The 18,251-nt window shown below is 31.0% G+C and overlaps 1 protein-coding gene across 3 annotated transcripts; it reads right to left on the bottom strand.

Moving 5' to 3' along the window:
- Positions 1-3,351: 3,351 nt before the first annotated feature.
- Positions 3,352-9,823, bottom strand: LOC108828480 (NAC domain-containing protein 69). Of its 3 annotated transcripts, none has more exons than XM_056994087.1 (5): positions 9,589-9,822; positions 9,237-9,511; positions 7,508-7,645; positions 7,111-7,431; positions 3,352-3,496 (listed from the first exon to the last, which is right to left on the bottom strand). In XM_056994087.1, exons 1-5 carry the CDS (start codon positions 9,740-9,742, stop codon positions 3,485-3,487), a joined length of 900 nt encoding a protein of 299 aa, XP_056850067.1. In that variant the 5' UTR covers positions 9,743-9,822; the 3' UTR covers positions 3,352-3,484. The 3 variants fall into 3 exon arrangements, with proteins under 3 accessions (XP_056850067.1, XP_018457690.2, XP_056850066.1); XM_018602188.2 differs by lacking the exon at positions 3,352-3,496 and adding an exon at positions 4,345-4,469; XM_056994086.1 differs by lacking the exon at positions 3,352-3,496 and having other exon boundaries at positions 6,905-7,431; positions 9,589-9,823.
- Between the last annotated feature and the right edge of the window lie 8,428 nt (positions 9,824-18,251).

The following is an 18,251-nucleotide window of genomic DNA, read 5'->3' as shown; positions in this document are numbered from 1 at the left end:
TATAGGTTGCTCTGAAGAGAAGGGGACGTATAATTGGGATCGGGAGTGTGAATGATGTTCCCATGGCGAGAGCTGAACACGCTGCTCAAAGGGAAGAAGAGTCCTCGGTCCGGAGGGAGTTGGAAACTGCGAACCAGAAGTTAGCCGACCACAACGGGATGTTTAAGTCGATGGCAAACATGTTCGATATGCTTATAGAGACAACTTCAAACGTCGACCCGTCGGTTACAGCATCGTGGAAGAACCTGCGTCCGACCTTCGTCCCCAACCCGACTCCAAAAGAGCAGGCGGATTTGACTCGGCGTGCCGAGGAGAGGAGTTCTGAGCTCTTTTAATGCTTAGTTTTCGGTTTTAATTATTTTGTATTTTGAAAACTTTGAATTTATGAATGTTATATTATTATGTTTTTATAAATTTAAATCAAATTCGTAAAATATTTTATTTTTTTTTAAATCTTTTTTTTGTAAAATTGAATTATTAAAATAAATTTTAATATTTAAAATCAAATTATTAAAATTACAGATTCGATGTAAGTTAGTCGTTAAATTACGACTACTTTACCTCTATTACAAACAAGACTTTACGACTACGTTACAACTAATATTTAACATCTACTTTACGACTAACCTTTTACGACCCACTTACGACTACATTTATTACATCTCCTTTACGACTAAATGTTTACGACCCGTGTACGACTACATTTATTACATCTATTTTACGACCAATTGATTTAATCGTAAAAGTACGACTCCCTTACAACTAATATATTTAATCGTAACTTTACGACCAATGCCCAACCAATTAGTGATTACGACCAGCAGATAACGACCAATCGTTATTAGTTGTTTATTGGTCGTAATACCCTTTTTACGACCAAGCTACAACTAATCCCGTAGTCGTTAAAGACCTGTTTTCTTGTAGTGTTCGACCTGTGGTGGTTTATGGTCCTCTCAATTTCTGGTTTCTGGGTTCAGTACGTACTACTACAAGTTCTCCAGAATGATCGTTTGTTCGTCCTCGCTTTGGAATTTGATTTTAGCTCCTTTAGTTCCTAAGCGTTTCAAGTACACCCCCTCTTAGCTTTAGACATGTTGGTATTGTCTCCGGGATGTTCGATTTGTGAACTCGCCGGCTTTAGTCTCTATAAGGGTTGCGATCCTTGTTGGCTTTGTGTTGTAAGATTCGGTTTCAAATGTTTTAATAAATTAATAGATGACAGAAAAAGAGAAGTTTGAAAATTGTTACTTTAGTACTCTTTCCACTATCAAAGTAAATATTTTAAGAGTAAATATGGGATCAAAAGTAAAATAAATCTATCAAATTGAAGTAAATCGGTGGTTATATAAAATAAATCTAGGGTCGACGAGCTATTTCCTCACAAGAACTATTGTGTAGCATCAGATGTCTCAAAAAAAAAAAACCCCATATCTCTGTTTTTGTTTTTGATCAAGAGACATTTTGGATTGTTCGGCAAAAATGCTCTGTTTTTGAAGAAAGTTCCAACTTTCAAACTTTATCGGCTATAGAGACCACGTAATGAAAATTAAAATATGACCAATGGCAATTGATATTTAGTTTTTTTTTTTTTTTGAACTAAAAATTGATATTTAGTTGCTTTCCAAACAAAAGAGATGATGAACAGTAACCTGGATTTCTGGGTTTTTAACCAAATAATGTTTATTTTTTTTCTCTGTGAATATATTGTTTAATAAGTTTGTACTTACGAATTATGCAACCACCTATCGAGTGATAGCATGGCGTTCCTTGGAACATACAGGACCTAAATTCGAATTCCCCTATACTCAGATTATTACAGTGCGTGGCCATCAGGACTAGAACGGTTTACCATTTTGTTTTATTTTTTACTTACAAATTATGCACACCTCAAGCTGAGAGAATTCCATTGTTTTTAAGTATCATATATCTATTACGGAAATAGTGTGAAAAGTTTAATATTGATCTGTTGTATGCTCTCCGATAATAAGGTTAAACGAACTTTTTTTCACAAAGAAAAAGAAATAAACAAAATTAGAACAAAATAGTAAGACACACTCACACGGTTTAGCCCCATTAATAAGGTTAAACGAACTTAGTTACTCCGAAAACTTTATTCTAGGTTATCCCCAAACATTGAACACTGACAAAATGAAACTGAAAACAAATAAAGAAAACAAAAGTTTTCTCTGACGATAGCGACAAATATAAATTTGTCGATTGTGCATTGAACGTGGTAGATTACTGATGGTTTATTATGAAACCTTTTGGGAACTTCGAACATAAGTAGTTGTTTTTAAGGTTTTTTTTAATAAAAGGGCTTTCATTTTTATTATGTTTAAGGTTTTAAACCTAACCTAAGTTACAAATATATTCCAAAGATTTTTAGATTTTCTAGAATTTATTTAAAGAGTGTTTTCTTTGTGATATTAATATATTTTCGAAGAAATATTGATGGTGAATAGAAGCAAGATGATCTTCAGTAAAAAAAGTTAATAAGATTAAGTGAATGTTAATTTTTATCTCGATAAAGATTAGTTATATTAATGTTTTCCCTTAACAGAAAATATAACATTTTTAGGAAATCTTTTTTCGATACAGTCGTCACTTCAGTGACGTAGGCCAAAATACGTCATCACTTTCTCGATACAGTCGTCACCGATTACGTCAACGACAAGAGTAGATTTTTGACAAAACGATTTTATCAAATGACCCAATGGGCTTAGGTAATCACAGCTGCGACTAATAACAAAGAGCCCAAAAGATTATAAGATTATGGCTTTTCTTGTCGAAGATTGATAACTTCACTCACTAATAACAAAGAGCCCAAAAGATTATGAGATTTTGAACCATTAACACCAGACAATGAGACAATCACATACTTAAAATGCAAGATTGGATATCAAACACAATCTATATATATAATTGAAATCTTGATGACTTATATTAAGAAGAAATGTGAAGTTCTGCGGACGTTTCAAGCAACCTACAGATTTGGTTTTGGGTAAAAAGTTCAAACAAAAATAAACACAAAAACTTGAGATTATAAGATTATGGTTTTTCTTGTCGAAGATTTGGTTTTTTCTTCTTTTTAATGATTAGGGTAAAAGCCAGTTTAATCCCAATCCATTAAGTAATTACTAAAATGACTATAATTTTATTTTAATTACTTATTTAATATCTGTCCATGTTTTACCCCTAACATTTTGATATCAAAAACAATAATTACGAAAATGTCATTAGTTACTGACTTATTTTTCACGTTTTATGTAGTCACATTTTTTGTGATTGTACTGTGCCTAGCTTAAGCGTGAATCGTGGACCACATCTAGGACCGTCCCTGGCTATGCATGAACGTTACAGGTTTTATTCAATATTATACAAAGAGGTAAAACAAAAAAAAATCCTTATTTATACATACGATCAAGATTAACTTAAGAATCATTGTGATTAACATGTGTTTATCTGTTGTTGATGCACTTATCCTTCACACATCTACCTGAAAATAGTACTGGAGCTATGTTAGTAAGATGAGAGTTTGGAAAGAAAATTTGTGACAATATTTACATACTACCTTCAGATTCATCAGCCTTGATTACAAAACTAAAAGAACTGATATTTATACTGAAAATAGTATTGTAGCTATATTGATTTATTGATCATATAAAACAAAAGTTTTTCAAAAAAAAAAAATAATATAAAACAAAATAATGTGTAATATTATTGGTTCGACTTTGTCTCTAAAAATTTAGCTAAAATAAAATTATTATAGAGATTTTTGATATAGTTAAATTTGTAGTAGCTATAAATATTTTAAAATAACTATATGAAATATGTGATATATCTATGAATTAATTATTTTATCAATTAAATAATTTATATTAATATATTTTTATAAATCATCAAAGTTTAATGTTATTTAGAATGTGATATGTAAATAATATTTACATTGTTTAGAATATTTCAATAATTTAAAAAACACCCAAAATTAAATTAAAATATTTATAGATATTTTTTATTATGATTATGTAATTTATTCGATACTATAGATATTTTTTATTACATATTCTAAGCCTATAAAAGAAAGATGTAGATTTTACCTAAAATATATAAGAAAAAATTGTTTTAAAGGATGATTGGTTGTCACTATAAATGTTTTAGAAAGTCAAAATGTGGTTGAGAAACATATATGTCAACCAATTAAGATTTCATTTTCTAAAAAATCTCACAACGAAAAAATATCTATAAAATTGAAATATGGTTATAGAGAATTTTATTTTTAGAGCAAAAAATAAGTGATTTACAAAGCTACAGTAACCAAAACTACAATAAATAAATCTATAGATTAAATATTACAGCTAAAAACACAAAGTTACAGCCTTTACTCATCACCCCTTTAATTCAGCCTTCGTATTGTTCTTGGTTCTTCCTGTTGCGTTCGACTCCAATCATCACCACTGGATTTATCGTATCTGCTGTCCATAGTATCGGAATTATGTAGAGATTAATGGTCTGTGGATTTTAATCTCTAAAGAGTGTGTAAGAATATAAACTTCACACCGATTTTGATGGGACATGAATAATATATAAGTGACTTAAACCACTTTATTTACTGCCAATTAATTTTAAGTTGGAAGTCCAGAAAGCTTATCATGGTATCAAAACTTAGTAAACCTAACTACTAAAAAGGTTTAGAATCGATCCAAACACTCTTATTATTAGGCCCAAAAGCCCATAGCCCAAACGTTATCTAGCATTTTGTATGACTAACATAACGTTTGAAAATTGTTGCGTTTGCGGGATATTTATGACTCGTTATTTATGAGATATTGCTGCGGTTTAAAAATAAATTACCAATATAAACATATTACAACATTATAAAAATATAAAAACCTACTGTTGTGATAAAATATGATCATTATTAATATTATATGATTAATAATAATATTATGTTTATTTATTTAAAATTTTAATTAGTTGAAAGTTATAATTTTGATATTTTTAAGATTTATATTAAAACTTTTAAAAGAATATTTTGTTTCGTTTTATATATGTGTATATCTTCATATATGTATGTATATTAATTTTTCAAAAAAATCTAATGAATAGCTAGTTTATTTTTTTTTGTAAAACAAATTATGATAATGTTTGTGAATTTAAATTAATATATAAAATTTGTATATATTTTTATTTATAATATTTCTATTTTTAGTTTTTAATTTAAAATTTTAAAATATTTAGAAAAAGTAAATTTATATTTTTATTCATCTGCAACCGTCCGCAACCGCAAACGCTAACTGTAATCAGTTATTGATTTTAAGAGGTTTGGAGCGTTTTGAATCGATTTGTAGCGGTTTGTATGATTATTTTGAAATACCGTCAAACTCTACCAAACGCAAAAGCTGCGTTTGCGGGTGGTAGCGGAAAAACTAGTCAGACCCTAAATTGACTAAAGGATATCCAATGCATTTCTTAATATCCATGTTTGAAAACACGGACTTGGCGGCCGCATTTCCAGCGAGTATACGCTTGGTGGCCAACCACCATGGCGAAATGGCTATAATCGGTGAAAAAATCAGATTTCTCAAAAAAATATTGTTTTGTTTCGTTTTGTGTCAAGATCTTATATATTTTAGTAGGATCTGTAAAACTTTGATAAGATTAAGTAATAAAATGATAGAGGTGTGTATAAATGGGTGAAAAAAGCTTTGGAAAAATGGAGGCGTCTTTGTTGCAGATTTTAGGTTAGAAAGAAAATGACTTCTAAAATATAGATTTACCCTTCATTGGGTATGCGTCCAACCAGCGTCCTCGTTGCAAGTATAATAGGAGGGTTTTAACCAACTGGGCCAGTACGATAATTTGTTATATTTTACGAAACATCAATATTTATATCTGTCAATACATAATAGGCTTATAAACTAATCTTCAATTAATCTCCGATTTTCTGTTAACTCGCTAGGTCTGATTCTAAGTCTGATTCGATGGCCCGATTCGCGTCCAGCGTGTCTTTGGAACATGGCTTAATACCCTCTCCTAAATATGAAATGGTGAATCGAAATGGATTATTTGTCGTGCTACCTATACCAAAACTTTGCCACTTTATGGATAAAGGTCTTTTTCCATTTGTATAGCAAGGCGTTTTTCAATTATCTTCTTACTAACTAAAACTGTGGCGTTTCTACATTTATGTTTTTTCTTCATCACATACTTGACAACGACGTTCAGTGTTCAAAACATAGTCTAAATTAACATCATGAGCTTACAATTTATGAATTTGTCACGTGTTGCTTCTTTAAAAAAAAAAACTAAGAGCGGACGATAAAGAAGTGATGATGGTAACTATTTATCGTCCGCTCTTAGTTAACACACGTAAATAACAACATAGGTTATAATTATCCGGTTTCTGTTTTGATAATTTAAGTGTAACTCCTGATATTTAAATGTAATTCAACATAACTGTTAATGGTAACTCTCTATTTTTCTAATGTTATTCAGCATGGCTTTTAGTGCTTTATAATATTGCTAATCGTACAAATCCAATATAAATGTCAAATAATATAAAATATATAACACCAAATTTTAAATAATATATATACAGATGTACGGATCATACTCTAAAAATGTGTATGATGTACTTAATGATTCCAAAAAAAACTACTAAAATAAACTACAAAATTATTGTGTTTACAAATATCATATTAAACAATTACTCATACCGCTCCGAATCAGTTTTCTCGGATCAGTATCGGTTCGGATTCCGATCCAGGTAAAATATAGTACCAAATTTTAAATAATACATATAACAATTTAATCAAATACATTAATTTTTGATTCATTAAAGAATAATAATATACATGTTCGAAATCATATTTTCCTCTTGAAATATGGATGATGCACTTAATAATTAAAAAAAACATAATAAATTCATTCTATATAAACTATAAAATTATTATGTTTAGAATATCATATTAAACAATTATTTGGTAAGAATAAATTGAAAAAATATATACTACTATGTACATAAAATAAATATCTATTTATAAAAAGTAAAATCAAAATCTGCGCAGGTATACCGGTCAAGCTTATAATAATTGGTTTCAACAGGCTTACCGTTGCAGATATGTATTGAGCATCGCTATCACTGCTACAATCAACAATGACCCCTGTCAAAGCTTTCTTTGGCCTGTGATCATTGCGGTGCTCTTGCATTGTGATGTCTGTATCGCGTAGTATATCATCATAACTCCCTCCGTTAAAACTCAGCAGTTCACGAAAATAATCATCATCGCAGGGAGCTTGTGGCTGCTGGTAAGGGCAGTAGTTGTCGTTGAAAAACATGTCTGGATTGAATAGAGAGGGATCTTCCTGCTCGTTCAGTGGGCTTGCCAAATCATCCACAGAGATGTAGAGATCTTGCCTTGGTTGCTCAACCTGAATATGTAAAAGAAATGGTTTGGTTGATGATACTAATGAAAAGCTGAAACAGATTGTCTAAAACTGGATTCACCTCAGGAGCTGTGTTAATTTCTCTGACAGCATTCAAATCAGAGACCATGGTGGAGTGGCTTAACTCATTGGAGTTATTACCGAACAAACTGTCTCCGTCAGCACCCTTGTACATTACTTGGCAGATAACATAGTTCCTCTGTAACAAAATTCCAGAAAGGTACACACACACACATGAGTTCTGTTCTAGCAAAACAAAGTTGAATTACTGCATACAAACAACTCTACCACAAGCCACAGCAATATAAATCTAGGCCTCAATTTCTGTAGCAATTACAATAGTCTTCTGAAAAAAATTCCAAAAAGTGTTACTAGCTATGATGAGCTTTGATAGAAACAAAATAATTAACTAGACGGCAGCTCATATAACACTAAAAACCTCAAATTGAGTTAAATATAGCAAGCATCCAACGGCCAGATCAGAAATAAATTACAAGGCCAAATACATTTTTAAGAATATTACTTATTGATTACACAACACTAAGACAACTCTATCATTCATAACCTTTGACAGAAGCAATATCAAACTAAGCCATGACTTGTATAACACTTACTCTCAAATTGAGCTAAATGTAGCAACCAACGCATGGGAAATTTCAACTAGATCTGAGACAGATGAATCAAAGGTCGTATTCACATAATGAATATCAAGAAGAAAAACTGAAACATAAGATCAATTCAACTATAAACACATAATCTGAGAATGATCTATAGTTAACAGCATCAACTGGTAAATTAAAGCTTGTCAAAGAGATCAGAGAAAGGCTGAATCGAACCCCACCAAATCTATCTCATCTAGTAAAAGAATAAACTAGACCACAACTCATATTACACTAAAACCTCAAATTCAGCTAAAAATAGTATCCAACACAAGGGAAATAAGATCCAAAAAGCTGAAATCAGAGACGGATGTGAATCAATCCTTTAATCAAATTAAGAAGATTACTTATTGAATACACATCACTCAAACAAGTATGTCAAGCTTTGAGAGAAGTAACACAAAAGTAGGCCACAACTTGTATAACACTTAAAACCCTCAAATGGAGCTAAGCATCTAACACAGGGGAAAATAACTAGATCAGAGAGATGATGAATCAAATCCATATTCATATCAAGACTACATCAGAAGCAATCAAAAGGCCAAATACATTTTAAGAATATTACTAGTTGATTACACAACACTAAGACAATTCTATTATTCACAACCTTTGATAGAAGCAATATAGAACTATGCCACAAGTTGTATAACAGTTAGACCCTCAAATTGAGCTAAAGCTACGGGAAATCAACTAGATCTGAGACAGAAGAATCAAACCCCATATCTACATCAAGAAGATCAAGAAAATATGGAACATAAGACCAGTTCAACTAAAAACAGAATCTCAAATTGAGCTAAAGGTAGCATCCAACACATGGGTAATGCCAACTAGATCGGAGACAGATGAATCAAGCCCCAAATTCACAAAATCTCAAATTAATCTATAGGTAGCAGATTCACAGGGGAAATGAAAGCTTGTCCAAGAGATCAGAGAAAGACTGATAAAGACAACGTCAGAAGATTAAGATAGTATCCAACACAGGGGAAATTACTTCCAACAACCAGATCAGATCCAAGAACCCAAATTCATTTTAAAGAAGATTACTTGTTGAATACACATCAAGACTATGTCAGAAGCAAGAGATAATATGAAACATAAGACCAACTCAACTGAATGTTTCAGATAGTTTACCTGAGCAGGAGGCAAGGAAGTGATGTGAAACTCGTGTATGACCCAGGGAGTCCAAACACCATTAGCTGATTTACCTTCATGGTACACAAGCGTCTTCTTGATCCCGATCTCAACACCCTTGTTCCTGATTTTCCGATCAACACCAGTAGCTTTCCAATACCCAGAAGGTGTTGTCCTCTTCGTTCCCTTCTTCTTATCGGCTGCGTTACTTGCGTAGCACTCCCTTCTACAGAAGAAGTACCATACAAGATCCTTTGATTTCAGCTTCGATAACGCTGCAACCAAAACAAAAACAAAATTAGAAACGATTGGGGATTGATCGTTGAAGTTGAGAAAGAGAGGATGAAGTTACAAGGCAAGGACTCTGGATCGTAAGCACAGATGTTGATCTCGTTAATGGCTTCGTTGACGAGCCATGTTTTATCAAGAATCTTGTTCTTGAGGTAATAGTTGATCACTTCCTCTCCCGTAGGACTAAACCTATATCCCACGAGATTCCTCTCCATTTTTACACGCAAAATACAGATCTATATAATCAAAACAAAAACTAGGGTTTTTTTTCTCTCTGTTCTTTTTTTTTGTTCCTCTATGTTTTTGTTTTTTGAAATGTCGTGTTTTTTTTTTGAGTGTCGAATACTTTGGGGTTGCTTCAGTATTTATACACACCTCGCTCTCGCGTCTTTGACATTAATAAAACAGAAAAGACAAATTAATTTGTGGGTAATTTCTCAGAAGAATGTGGGCGACTTCAATCAGCTTGCCGACTTGCGGCTTCTTAACCGCAGCTAAACAGATTGGTCAGAAGAACCATTCCTTTTATTTACTTCGAACGTGGCAGAATGATTCCTTTTTCCGATACCAAGTAGTTAATTTTGCTTCAAACCTAACCCAAGCTGCAGATTTTTGTTATATCCAAAGATTTTTAATTTTTACTGTATTTTCTGTTGTGTATATATCATAACGGACACTATCTCCTTAATTTTTTAAAGTTATTTACAATGTTAAAACACTGCTTTTATAGTCTTTCATTAATTAATAATTAAAACGACGGCTATATACGTAATTTATTCAATTATCATATTAGCAGTTTTTTTTTGCTATATTCTCTCCTTATAATACATTTCAAAAATATTCAATATAAATTCTAATACTTCTAATTTATTTTATAATTCATTTATCATATAATTAATTTTGCTAATTTCTGACCCGCGGGTCCTTTTGAAACATTTAAAAACATATCTCGTTTGGTTTATTTATGAATTTGGTAATTTTTGAAACGTGCAGTCATTAATCAATATAATTTGGCCTCGATTTATTATTTTCGGTTTTGAGAAACCTTTGTCATTCTTTTGATGAAGCGCATATCAGAATCTACTTAATACTATAAATAAACTAAAATCCCTATATTATTAGATAATAAATTTATTATTTTGCTGATCATTTTGATAAATTTTGTAAGAATTTATAACTTTATATTAGAAAATAAATAGTTCTAAAGTTGTTATATTATAATGTCTGAGATTCAAGCAATGTTTTCATATCCGACCCAAATCTGTGGTCGAGCAGATTGACATGGTAACGACCCAAAAACTCGCTATTAATCTACGATCCGATAATAACCAAAAAATCCAATAATATTAATAAATTCATTAACCCTCCTAATAACTTTTAATATTACAAAAATTGAATAAATATTCCTTACATTTGGATTAAAATTTTATTATGTCACTCGAGAAAAAGAAAAAAAAGTATAAAAACAAAATTAATTGATATGATAGTATTAGTTTATTGTTATTATTATTAACCTATTATAAGTTTGTATTTTTATTTATTAACCCATTTCACAATAAACCTGACTTAGTAAAAAAATTAAAGCTTAAATCATAAATTCACTGTTCATAATTTTATCAGAAAATCATTAGCAACAATTTGACAATTTTAGTAGAAAATCATAACCAGGCAGGTCATATGTTGAGGACACCTTGCATCGTGATATGTGGCATACTGGGAATGCATTCACTAGTGTTCACACTCCAATAAAAAAATTTTGTGCTTAGAATGCGAGGTAGGTTAGTTTAAAGAAAATCGAAAAACTTACCTTTGTATAAACTAATGGTTAGAGGAGAGGGAGTTTGAAGATAAGGAAATTTTTTTTTCTTGCCTCAAACAATGAGATAAAAGTAATTGGTCATTTTTTACGGTAAACGGCCATTCTATTACTCAAACTTGAGGTGTTTTGGCTAACCAGATCGGAATAAAACAATCAATATAAAGTAACTTCTATGGAAAGATCTAGTTTTTTAGCTAAAAAGTCTGAAAACTGATTGCGCGCTCGAGGAACATATGAAATGTTGAAATCCGGGAAGCATATCAGTAGCTTCTATATCCTCTCCAATTCCGTTGCAAAGCTTAGCCAAGCATCAAGTTCCTTAATCATAGCAATCAGCTCCTTGCAGTCTGTTCCGAAGCTTTGGCATGTCAAATATTGAAACATATTCTCCATCGCCTATCGCAGTGCTTCTATCTCCGAGTGCAAAGCTGATTCTCGTTTAGGGAAATTTTGTCTTCTTGTTAGTTGAATGTTCCCACCACTATCCATCCAGACCCATCCACATCCACTAAATTGGCCATGAGATGTCCATGATCCATCTAGCAAGCAAATATTACCCAAGCTTATGACTTCGGATTCCTCGTTATTGTTCTCTTGTACCACTGGTGGTACCACCTCGTTTGCATCAAACCAGGCCTGACATTCACTCTCAGCATATCGCACTAGTTCCATAGGATCTTTATCTATTCCCCTAAAAGGTTTTCATTTCGAACCTTCTAAATAAACCAAATTATCCAGGGATAAGGATCCTTGTTTTGTTCTGGTTCGATTATACTGTTCTTCCGCCAGAACAGGTAATCCATATTCGTGTAGATGCTTGATGCTGGAAAAATATCCGGACTTGTTGGAGTTGATGGTAGTGATCAAACTTGTAGAGTAGGCGGGCATTCGAATATAGCATGGTTACAGATTCTTCTAGTTCACCACACCTTAGACAATAGTTATCACATCTCATGTTACGCCTTATTAAGTTTCTCGTTACTGCCACATGGCCGGCCGGTTAACAATTGCTATATAAGATGATAAATTTTCTTTGAAGCCCTTAATTTTCAGGCAAAGGCTTGGAGCTTAGTAATACTTGGCTCTAGCACTTCCTTTTCGTGTTCGTCCTTTAAGAGATTTTGGGCAACCCAATATCCAGATTTTACCGTATATTCGCCATTCCTTGTGTAATTCCAGCAGAATGTGTCTCGACGATGAGTTGTACTTATGGCCAAACTCCTTATGAAGGGTATATCATCAGGATTGACATATTGCTCCAACAAACCAACATCCCATTCCTTCGACTCATGATTAATAAGATCATTGACCCGCTCATATTTGGATGCATAACTGGTGCTACAGGTGTAGCTGGCTTAGCAGGTATCATTGGAATCCATGGATCCTCCCACATCTTGACTTCATAACCAGATTGTATCTTCTGTCTTATCCTCAGTACAAAAACTTCATTGCAGCAGAAATGCTAGTCTGCACGTAGGAAATGATGTTTACAGTGTTTACTCGTAAAGACAAGCTTAATATGTAATATATTTCCCTCAAGACTCGACCACTAGCGATCAGGGTATTGTACTAGCCTCCATAATTGTTTTGCCAATAGTGCTAGATTGAACTTGTGGATCATACATTGATCATATGTCATGATATGAAGGAATGTCAAGATGATATTTTCATTTATGCTAAATAAAATTCTATCTATTTTAGTTATATTAAGATTTAAATAATAATAATAAAACTGTCTTGTCACTGAACAAGATATAAATAAAATATTAGTTGTAAAAACTACAATGTATAAATTTAATATGTTTATCATATGTATTTTAAAATATTATTAATTTGTTAAAAACTATTTATAAAATGACTATCAAATTGTACAATATAAACCTATACTTTATATATAATTTGATATATTTATCATATATATATTAGAATATGAATAGGTTCTTATATGTATAACAGTAATGATTTGATTTATGTATAAATGAAATGGAATCTTAGCTTAATATATTTATCTGCCCAATTAAATGGTGTTACCCCCATAATGTAATCTCTAATAATAATAAGATGTAGTCACAGGTCTAAAAAAATCAATAGATGATTTTGTCATTAACATAAGGTAAAAAGACGATTTTTCCTTCAAATATATTTAAAAGGATCATGACCAACCGAGAAAGGTTAAGATTTAAATATTATCTTTTTATTTATAGATAAAATTAATTATAATAGATATTGATTAAGATTTATACAAAATATGATTATAAAGTAAAAAAACAAATACTAAAATTAATTTTCTAAAAAATATAAAACAAAAAATATATATGCCCTTTGAAGTGCAGTCAGAATCTAGTTAACGAATTAAAACTTCTTTTGAAATCGTAATGGCATTTCTCGTAAACAATAGAGGTGATACCTCATTCTTCTCGAAGAAGATTAATTTTAATAGAGGTAAATAAAGTTTCGGAATGACTCATTCTGTTGTTTAATATAACAAGTGACATTTTTGTGTTCATGTATGTTTCGTCCTACATGCAAATAGTTTAATATATTTTCAATATATATTGTGATTATGTTAATCAAAATAACTTTATACAAATTAATATTGAAATATTTAATACATTGAAAATATATTACATTTAATGATTAATTATATAATCATGCCAAAATTATAATTTTATATTTATATAGAAACAAAACTATCAACACAATTCAAATTTTAACTTCCACAAATAAATCATTCTTAAAAATTTGTTTTAAAAAATATAGCATGCCTTTAGAACAGGTTAAAATTTAATAAACTAGATAGTATATATGTACTATAAATATAAAATATTGACAAAGCTAAAAACTACAAACTGATAGTTAAAATTTTGTTAGAAAATAATTTCACGATTTGAAAGCGCGGATCAAAATTTATTATTTTCTTCAGGATAAAAGCAAAAAAAAAAGATATTACATCTGCTGCAATTATAAATTTTAAAAAAGTAATTGAACTATTGCTTTGAATATATTATGATCTCCAGTAGAAATTAATAAGGCTAAGGAAATGTTAGTTTTACCTTGACTTTTTGAGTGTTTTTGTTAAAAATGAATTATTGAGCCACTACAAGAAAACATATGCATTATAACTACCGTATTCGTTTTTATTTCACAGTAAAAAAATCGTTTACGACAAATTAACCTCGGAAACGAAATCGTAGTAAATCTCTGGTTGTAATGCACATTTCGATATAAAATCGTCATAAAGCTCATGACGAACCCTTTTCATCGTGAAGTTTATAACGAAACTTTTTCGTCTTAAAGATGAAACAGCGCGTATTGTCGTAAAGTCGTTGAGGAATACTTTTGTCGTAATATATTTGAAAATTATCATTGTAAAATAGACATAATATTTTGAAATAAAATAGTAATTGATTGGAAGTAAAATTTACGACTATTTAACATCAAATACTTTTTATTTCGTCGTAAATGTTTACGTCTATTTATGTCGAATACGCAGTTTTATTCCTCGCGAACTTTACGTTGAACTGGCAGCTCTTTTTTAATTTTCATTAATAATTAATCCCGAAAATATTATAAAATAAATTTTAAAATTATGAAATAAGAATTTAAAATTGTGAAATTTAAAAATGCATAAATAAAAGATTCATAATGTTATATATCAAAAAAACTGGAGAAAATCAATTGTTATACATAAAAATAACTAAAATAAGAAAGGTCTTCGTCTTGGAAAAAGTCTCGGACGTTGGTTCGCTCCAAGTCTGCAGCTTCATGTTCCGCAGTCTGGCTTGGTGGACGGTGGATGTTGAGTCTGAGATTCCGGGACAAATTCCGGAGCCGTAGATGGACCCGAAGAAGAAGAACATGCAGGATCTCTTACCCCAAATATCTGACTATAATGTGGTGCACCATGCTTTCTACGAGCCATCTAATTTAAAAACAAAATTAAATTAGAAAAAAGTTATAAATTTCAGTTATCTATCTATCACAACCTAAACCTTTTAAATTCCAAGTCTGATTATCTATCATCACAACCTAAATTTTTAAAATTCCAAACCTAAACTAGCCACCTAAACTAAACAGAAAAAAAACTAACTTTATCGAGAGAGAGGAGCTTGAGAGGAGGAGGCGTTGAAGAAGGAAGTAAGGCGAGATCAGATATATAATAGAGAATTAAATTTCGTCGTAAAGACGAAGTAAGTTTACGACGAATTACCAAGATCCCGCATTTTTTACGACGAATTACCGAGATTCCATGTTTTTGAAGTACGTTGTTGTTACGACAAATAGGATTACTTCAAGTATACGAAGAATTCTGTTACTACGAAGTAAAGAGGACATGTGTTTTGCTTTTACATCGTCTTTACGACGAATTACCAAGATCCCACATTTTTTACGACGAATTACCGAGATTCCATGTTTTTGAAGTACGTTGTTGTTACGACGAATAGGATTACTTCAAGTATACGAAGAATTCTGTTACTACGAATTAAAGAGGACATGTGTTCTGCTTTTACATCGTCTTTACGACGAATTATTATTACATCGAATTAAAGAGATCCCGTGTTTCCAACCTTACAACGGACCCGTGCTGAATCCCTAAACTTCAAATCTCTAAACCCCAAACCATATACTTATTATCTTTTACTTCAAACATCTTATACTCCTTCTCTTTTTCTTCTACCATCTTAAACTTATTTTCTCTTTTTTCTTTCAAACTTCTCATACTTCTTATTTTTTTCATCTAACATTTCAAAACCTCTAAACACCCAAACACATCTCTAAACTTATTTTTGTATAGATTAAAATTTTGGAAATAAATAAGATCAATTTTTTTTAAAAACATGCATTATTAGTGATAAAAATTATTATATAGTTGTTATAAAAACACGAATATTATACATCATTTAGATTCATCATTCGATTTCTCATCGCTACATTGTTCATCACTTTCATAAAACTCGTATTCGTTTCTTTCATCATTCTCATCATTAGGAAGATTTTCATAATCACGGTGTTGTGGATCAATAAGAAGGATGTCCCCAGTTGATTGATATGGTACCTCGACTGGATCGACACACATATCTTGTAAAGGGGGCTCATCTTCACCAGTCCGACCTCGAGGTGTAATTCTTAACATGTTTTTTATACAACCCCTTTACAACAATTTTACGAGGAAAGTAGTTTGGTATATTCCACTAAATACACGTTTTCACCAACCACTTAATTGTACTTGTATATAAGTTTTTAAACAGATGTAATTTTTTTGTCATAAATCCTTCCTTCCTTTACAACTACTTTACAACACAAATCATTTTGTTCGTAAGTAGACGTAAATTTACGTCGATTTTACGATGAAACTTTCTACTCGTACTTTTACTTTCATTTTACGACAAAACCATATTTCGACGTAAAAACACGTTAACTCCTCGTAATTTTACGACGCCAGATTTTCTTCGCTAAAGATTGTAACTCGTATGTTTTCTTCTAGTGAGCATTCATTTTAAAATTTGGAAAATTCTCATTTTAATTTCAAATTGATACTTACACGCACTTTAAACCTTAAACTTTTTTAACTAGTACTACTAACTTTCAAATAAACAACTTTAGCATATCTAACCTTAAACTATATTTCCAGTCAATAAACTGATGATGTGTTAGTATCATATCACAAAATAGATGATGTGGTAAGATTACTAGATAAACAGAGATGATTTGGAATTAATAATTCATTTAAAATAATAGCTTTTATATTAAAATACTATATAATTTTTTTTTGAAAGTTACAAAATTATATATATATATATATATAGTCATAATGTTTAAAAAATTAAAATTACAAAATAAGCAAAAATTTAAATTTTTTAATAAGACAAACTAGCATGGATTAGTCTCATCTCATACAACTAGCATTTTTTTGCTGCTTTTAGTTCTCCGATTTGGTCCTTTTGTTTTCAAAAAAATGTTAACTATAATAACTTTTGTTTATTATATTATATATCTAATAAACTATTTATTATGTTTTAGTTCTCTATGCTTATGAGTTATAATTTTCTTATGTTTATATATAGTTTTATAAAATGACATCTTTTAATAAAAAATGAATATCTTGATTTTTTGTTAGTTTTATGTCATCACTATTTGTCAAACCATTTCTCTACATACTACCATGTTATGAGTTTTTGGCGGTAAATAAAATTCAAAGTTTGATATGTAAAAATTGTTTGTTTGAAGGTTAGAGAATGTCCAATAGATAATAGACATAATGTATCTCAGCATTTAAGAAAAAAGAAAAAAATAGGAAAAGTAGGAGAGAGGTATAGGAAAGTATCTCTGTACTCATACAGTCATATACTTAGTACTAGTTGGCCGGCCCGCACCCTGTGCGGGCATTGTACAGATTCAAATTATACGGGTAGAGTCGGGTCTACGGATCGACCCACCCCATCCGTCCCGCCAACCAGCGGGTCACCTAGTTTTTTTACTCATAATTTCGATCCGCATGACCCGCAATGAAAGATTCAAAATACCTGCACCCGCCCCGCCCAAATTTGCAGGTAATTCGCGGGACCCACGGGTTAAATATAACGGAATATTTTGTATCTATTTAAGAGAGAGAGAGAGAGAGAGATAGAGAGATTTAGTGTTTAACCCGCGTCTCTCTCTCTCTCCCCCTCTCATCGTAAACCTTTTTTTTTGAAAAATATAAAAATATAAACATTCTTTTAATTCACCGATTATTTTTTTAACTACCACAATTTTGATTTATATAGGAATGTTTCCTAGTTTAATATTTTATCATGAATTTTTCTTGGGTGAATTACCAACTAATCATAGTTTGCCAAATAATGTACAACATCTTATAAAGATAATAAATAAAATAATAATAATTTGTGTTAAGTTTTTAAAAT

Source organism: Raphanus sativus, chromosome 9, assembly GCF_000801105.2.
Source record: "Raphanus sativus cultivar WK10039 chromosome 9, ASM80110v3, whole genome shotgun sequence".
In the NCBI taxonomy this organism is placed as follows: Eukaryota; Viridiplantae; Streptophyta; class Magnoliopsida; order Brassicales; family Brassicaceae; genus Raphanus; species Raphanus sativus.
Note: the sequence above shows the minus strand (reverse complement) of the source record. Positions and strands in the feature narration are given on the sequence as shown.